Here is a 6,329-nt window from a genome sequence, read left to right on the forward strand (position 1 = left end):
TGCTAATTGTTAAAATATTTATAAACAATTTAAAAATATTGTTTAAGGTGGGTATGGGATAATCACATTGAAAAATCAATTTTTCTGAGAATTTTTCATATAAAAATACAACTTCTTAGAAATATTTTCCCAAAACCTCAGGTCATTTGAAGTAAAACTCATTAAGATAATGAGCTATGCACTGCGCCCCTTTTGAACCGGCCGAGAGCGGCAGGCAGGTAGCCGGAGCAGCTGCTTCCTTGCCCTTCAAATTTTATTGCCTTTGTAAATTGTTGTCCTTTGTAAGTGTCATGACAGAACGCGAGCCTACGTCAAAAAAATACGTAGCAATCGCTGACCTCGTGTCATCACCCCTTCGCTGTTGCCGCTGCTGGAAGCGCGTCTTTCATTTACGTACTTCAACATGAGACGTACATAGTTTTTGATTTTTTTCGCATTGACGCACCAAACCTAAAAATCTGAAAAAATTCATGAACAATTCTTGCGGCAATAAGAATCTATCATAAAAATATGGACAGTGTATCCGAACGATTTCTATGTGAACAAAAATATGTTTAGCACCTTCTTATTTTTCACGGTTACATTTTGTAACAAAAAAATCTGAAATAATTCTCAGATGTGTCCAGTTATGCTACGGACGTGTTGGAATTTTTTCAGATGAATAAACAACAAAGAAAAAAAGAGTGGATTGTCTGGGTTTCGAACACACGGAGCCTCGAAGACTCCGAGTCTCGAAGCGTCGAAGATTCCGAGCCTCGAGGAGTGAATTTAGAATTCGCTTGCCTGACAGTCAGCACGCACACACGCACGTACTGCGTCACTCGACACGCGCCCCTTCTTTTAGGAGATGCACGAAGCCGGCCGCGAGATGGAGCGCTTGTAGACGAATACCCTAGGCACGAGCATGGCAAATCTTATACGTATATTTTCAGCTCTCTTCGGCGTGTCCACTTCTGGAGGGGAGTAGTGCACAATCCCTTCTAAACTACGTCTATTTCCCCTTAAATAATGGACATTGACACTAGGGTGCGGTAGTGAGCCGTGTCCACTTTCGAACAAAGAAATGAGCAATCTCCCTTTTCATCTCTGATAATATTATCGAGCGATCGAAAGATTTGTGAGATTTTAGTTTGGGGTCACGGCACCATCGAAAGTAGTAGCTGCGTCCCTGAGCGCGCGCTCTACGGACGCTGTCATTGGTCAATGTTTTTTGTTAAAAATTCAGAAACCACGACGTAAACAGCATTTTAGGAAAATGAAATATTGTTTAAAATCACTTGGGACACATCCCACTTTTCGATATAGTAATAGCTCTGTAATACATATTGTATATGTATAAATAACTCATATTTATAACTATAAATTATATATTCATTTTTCATAATAAAAAAATTATAACAATTTTTTGAAAATTGTGCAGAGCACTCAAGGTATCCAATTTTATTGAAACTTGCATTGTGTTGATCCTGAATCATCGGCGATGCGCGGAAAAACTTGTTATATCTTATCACTGAGTCATAGGATATTCGAGTGATTGTACATTGATCTAATCAGTTCTCGCTCGCGTTACAAAAGCTCGAAGGATTGTAAAAGCTATACAGAAAACGCAGTTACACGTCCACGTTATAGAGAAAGGAAAGCGAGAGAAGACGGAAGGAAAAAGGAGTCACGGGATAAATAGTGGAGAGCCCACTGACTTGGCACAGGGGTAGAGACCAAGCCGGAGTTATTATAAATGTGAGTTTGAAAATAATAAAGAAAAATAGAAAAAGAAGGAGAAAGAGTAGAAAAATAAAATAAATAATATAATAAGATAAGCTAAATAAATTGTCTCTATTATATTACAAATAGATAAGATAGGATTAAGGATTAGGAAATAAGGAATTGAATAAGGAAAGGAGGAACGTAGAGGAAGTAAACCAAGTACGAGAAAGTAAATGGATCCTAGAGAAAAGAAATAGGCGGAAAATTAAACGAGAAACATCTCTGATTTATGTTACATAGGAGCAGATCCGTGACCTAGGAATAAGGAACATCCTCGAAAAGGAGGGTAGAAATAGAAAAGAATCGAGAAGGAACAACCGGAATCAGAACCATGGAATCCGCGGGAACCAGTAGACGGATAAAAAGAAATATCGTGGCGGTGCTGCCACGCAATTATCCGACGGACCAAATGACATCGCAGGACATCCCTTCCTATCTGAAGGCCATACGGCGAATAATCAAGAGAGTGGTTGAGCAGCAAATAGACACGTCCCCCGAATTCCTCAATCATGAAATAAAGAACGGCGGCTTGATTGTTACGTGTGCCACCGACTACGACGAGCAGTGGCTCAGTAGACATATCAACAATGTACGATTCAAATATAGACTCAAGGTAGACAGTCCGATCGCTTTGGAAAATAAATTTCTAATAGACGGCGAAGTTACCAACTTAGAAAATACTAGAAAGAATATTTTGAATAAAATCGGCGCTTACAACCCTGACATCGTATTAACAGGTTGGAAAATTGTTAATGAAGAAATGAACTACGTAAAAATGACGAGAATTATCACATTTGAGATGGCTGACCGATCGATTAAATGTTTGAGACGACTAAAATATAGACTTCGCCTAGACGAATACGGGGTTGACGGAATTATCTTTGGCTTAGCTCGGCCAATAAAAACGTCATCACGCGGAAGACCAAAATCAGCGGGACGCTTCAAGCAGGAAACATCCTCGAACTCGCCGATCGATAACGTGAGACCTAGCACAAGTGCCGGAATAGATATCATAAAGATGGAACCTCTGTAAAAGTTCTTAAGTGGAGCAAAATAGGCCGATTCATCAGAAGAAAACTCATAACCAAATCGAATGAGAAGAAAATGGAAATCCTTAAAACGGTGCTCTAGGATGTCATTAATTAGACCTGAAAAAAGAAATATTCTATTATTTAATAGAATAAAAAGAGGAAATAGATAAGAAAAAACAAAACAGGAGTTGTGTGGTGCCATAGTGATCTAATAGATTAAAGAACTTATAAACTAAGTGCAAAAGTTGTTGAATAATTTATCGATATTAATTAATTCGATATGTATGACGATAGTCGTTTGCGTTCATATTTGCTTATATAAACATACAGATATCGTAGTTAATCTTGGATGTTGTATTTATTAATGGTTAATAAATTATCAGATTTAGTTTCGAGGCAATCGGTGTTTATCAGCGGCAAGCCTTCCTCACTTAATGATCCCAGACACTTCGAAAATAAACGGAATTGACCAGAAAAAGATTGCAATAAATATTTCCAATACAAACTGACCTTTTCATGAAAAGGTAAAAAACTAGACAAGTTTGAATATTTTATGAAAATAATTTTATCTTAGAAAATAACAATATCCATTCCCGAGAGAACCAGCTCAAAAAAGTCATGAAATCAATTTAAATCGTCAAGTTTTCATTTTAAATATTTTGGTAACTTTAGATAAATCCAAATAAACTTATTGCTCGATAAGGTAATCTGGAAAATCATGAAATCAATGTAAACTTACAGCATAATACAGCGATGACGGAGAGTCCGAAATTATCGCAGGATCGATTGAAGCAGCAAAATTATGGGAAAAAAAAGATCGAAGATTCGAACATTATTCTTTGCATAAACCTATCCGAGTTCAAATAAATTAAAAGATGCATTAGCGTCAAGAGATGGTTGAAGTTGCAGGAAATTTATCAGTTGATAAAACCTGCCAGAAAAGCTGCGTTGCTTAAACGACTCAATGTGACACTGCTCAATGTGACTGAACAAGAAGACGTGCGCGAGCATTTTAAGAGATTCTTCGATACGGTAGAGCATGATAGACGAACGAGATGGAAATCGAAATAAATCCGGACTTGTTGACAGGGATACCGCTATATGTACAGTCTTCCGCCAAATTATGAAAACTTTCGTTGTCTGATAGATTCACGTGATGATTTACCATTACCAAAGAGGTTACGTATAAAATATGTGATGTTTATGAAAAGAGTTTAGAAAACGACGAAATACGAAAAATAGGCATAAATAGAAAAGGGAACCACTCAAATTTCGATGTCATCGTTGTCGGAAGATTAGATCTGGTGGTTGGCATGGTGGTTGATGATGACCCCGCTTGTCCTTGCCTAATCGCCTATAGAATCGAATGTCTGCATCGGCGCGTTTCGGGAAAAAGATTTAAAAATTCATTAGGTTATAAAGTATTTGTACTTTATTAAACAATACAAAACATTAACATTTAAAATGTTGCATTATATATTAATTTATGTGTTATAATTCTAAATAATTACTTTTGATTGCACTTTATCACAACAAAAATATATTTCTAAGAAACTTTCAATCACACATAATCGATCGCATCGATTATTCACCATTAAAAGTAGTTTAGTATAATACATTCTTATTCGTTACTTTGTATCATATAGTTTGTCACTTTCGCGTTTTCAACGCTTATCTATATATATAATCTTGAACAATAAGATAAATAATTTGTTGTCAGTGATCATAGAGAGGCGTCTTTGCTCTAACAAGTGATTATTGTTATCTAAGATAGATAATGGCAGAATGTTTAAAGTGTCCGTTACAAGGTTATAATTGATATTTTTCGTTAATAAATCGGGAAAGCTGCGCAATGGATTTTCTCCTTTTCCACGTCTCTCACTTTTTCTTCAAGCATGAATGTGGTTAATTTTTACAATGTATTCGACTTGACGCTAAAAAGTATGGATATATGTATATACAGAGATATCCGACCAATCCGACGAATGTTTATAAGATCGATATCCTGATTCGATGGCATCACCGAGTGGCGGTTGATGATGAGTAAAAGGAGGACTGGGACCGGAAGTCAGGATCAATTTGGTCGATATCACGATCAAAGATGCATCGCTGCTTTATTCTATTTCTATAAGGTTCAACTACGTATTAACACAGAACTGTATTGAAGTATTATTATTCTTCCTTTTTATATTTTAATAAAATCTATTACGACATGAAGTATAAAACTTATAGAATCTGAACATAATATAAATGTGTACAACGCCGAACGGTGGAACGCACTTGAGGCTCGAATTTATAGTCGATTCTCGCACTTGGCACTCAGCACTCAAATGCGTCCAACCGTTCCGCGTTCAATGTACACATTTATATTATGTTCAGATTCTAAAAGTTTTATACTTCATGTTTGAAAAAGAAGTGAAAGAAGCGGAAAAGGAGAAAAACTATTGCGCACATATTGCGCAGCTATTCCGCTACTCTCACTTCTTTTTAAACATAACAATGTGTACATTGGTGGGACGCACTTGAGTGCTGAGTGTCAAGTGCGAGAAGCGACTATAAATTCGAGCCTGAGTGCTGAGTGCCAAGTGCGTGAAACGACTATGGCTGGTATTCAGAGTCATTGCTTATTCTTAAGATCGTCTTAAGCATTTGCTTAAGTCCATGTTCCCTGTACAAGGACTGGAAATATGGGATAGACAGGGATAGCAAATTCTTAAGACGATCTTAAGAACAAAAAAAAACTGAGAGTGCTCAGTTCTTTGTTCTCAAATGAAGCCGGAACGAAAGTGCTGCATCTTGCGGCCAACTCGGAAAAGGGGTCCATCGTACGTCTTTTTAATAGTAATCGAAGAGAATCGGAGCTTTTCTTTTTACAATTTTATGGCAAGGTCTCGAACAACGCACGCCCGGTATGATGTGTACGACAAAATCCAAATTCAGTTGTTCGCATTTGCTAAGTGCATTTCTGGAAATTGTCCCTTGTCATCGGTTCGAGTGTTCTGCACGTGAAGAATTTTTAAGGATGACAAGGAAACGAAGGTCGGGTTTAGTTGAAAAATACAAACACATTTTCTGTAACGAACTTGTCCACCGAGTGGGGAAAGATTTTCTGGAAGAAAATCTTCCAGCGAGTGGTTATTTGGCTTTGCCTTGCGTCGCTAAACAGAACGGTGCGTGTTCTAATATACACAGAATATTTTAATATGTTCGTTATTTACGCGTAAGTGAATTATAATCCGAGAGCGGCAGTGGAATTGTTCCGCGAACGGTATTCCGATCGGAACTAAGAATTAAAATAAAAACGTGTATGCAAATTTTCAATTGCAAAGTGCAATGTGACTTGCACTTTACATGCCTCTTGCGTTTTTTTCGATCATTTAAAATGCCCATACATGCAGGATCATTCGCGTTCATTTTTCTAGCGGAAGAATATAATGAAAAAGGAGAATGCAATTCATTGCTCGTTGGTAATTTGGTATTTACCAAATACATATTACATACTTATATAGTACAGCGTAGATGAGAAATATTAAG

The 6,329-nt window shown here is 37.1% G+C and overlaps 2 protein-coding genes and 1 long non-coding RNA gene across 7 annotated transcripts in view; 1 reads left to right on the forward strand and 2 right to left on the reverse strand.

Moving 5' to 3' along the window:
* Positions 1-6,329, reverse strand: part of LOC108627179 (bolA-like protein DDB_G0274169) — a 19,265-nt gene that overhangs the window by 7,968 nt on the left and 4,968 nt on the right. The window lies entirely within an intron of this gene.
* LOC113464619 (uncharacterized) lies at positions 337-1,277 on the reverse strand. Its single transcript, XR_003389469.1, has 2 exons — positions 562-1,277; positions 337-458 (listed from the first exon to the last, which is right to left on the reverse strand). It is a non-coding gene; the product is annotated as an uncharacterized LOC113464619 (long non-coding RNA).
* On the forward strand, positions 1,389-3,185 carry LOC113464618 (uncharacterized). Its single transcript, XM_026815382.1, has 2 exons — positions 1,389-1,737; positions 2,005-3,185. The coding sequence occupies exon 2, from the start codon at positions 2,096-2,098 to the stop codon at positions 2,795-2,797; it is 702 nt and encodes a 233-aa protein (XP_026671183.1). The 5' UTR covers positions 1,389-1,737; positions 2,005-2,095; the 3' UTR covers positions 2,798-3,185.

This window comes from Ceratina calcarata, unplaced genomic scaffold (genome assembly GCF_001652005.2).
Source record: "Ceratina calcarata isolate Rehan_Ccalc_2016 unplaced genomic scaffold, ASM165200v1 scaffold446.2, whole genome shotgun sequence".
Taxonomy (NCBI): domain Eukaryota; kingdom Metazoa; phylum Arthropoda; class Insecta; order Hymenoptera; family Apidae; genus Ceratina; species Ceratina calcarata.

Bases quoted from the DNA above. Each gene is read 5' to 3' on its own strand.
- LOC113464618 (XM_026815382.1), top strand. From the start codon at position 2,096: ATGGAATCCGCGGGAACCAGTAGACGGATAAAAAGAAATATCGTGGCG.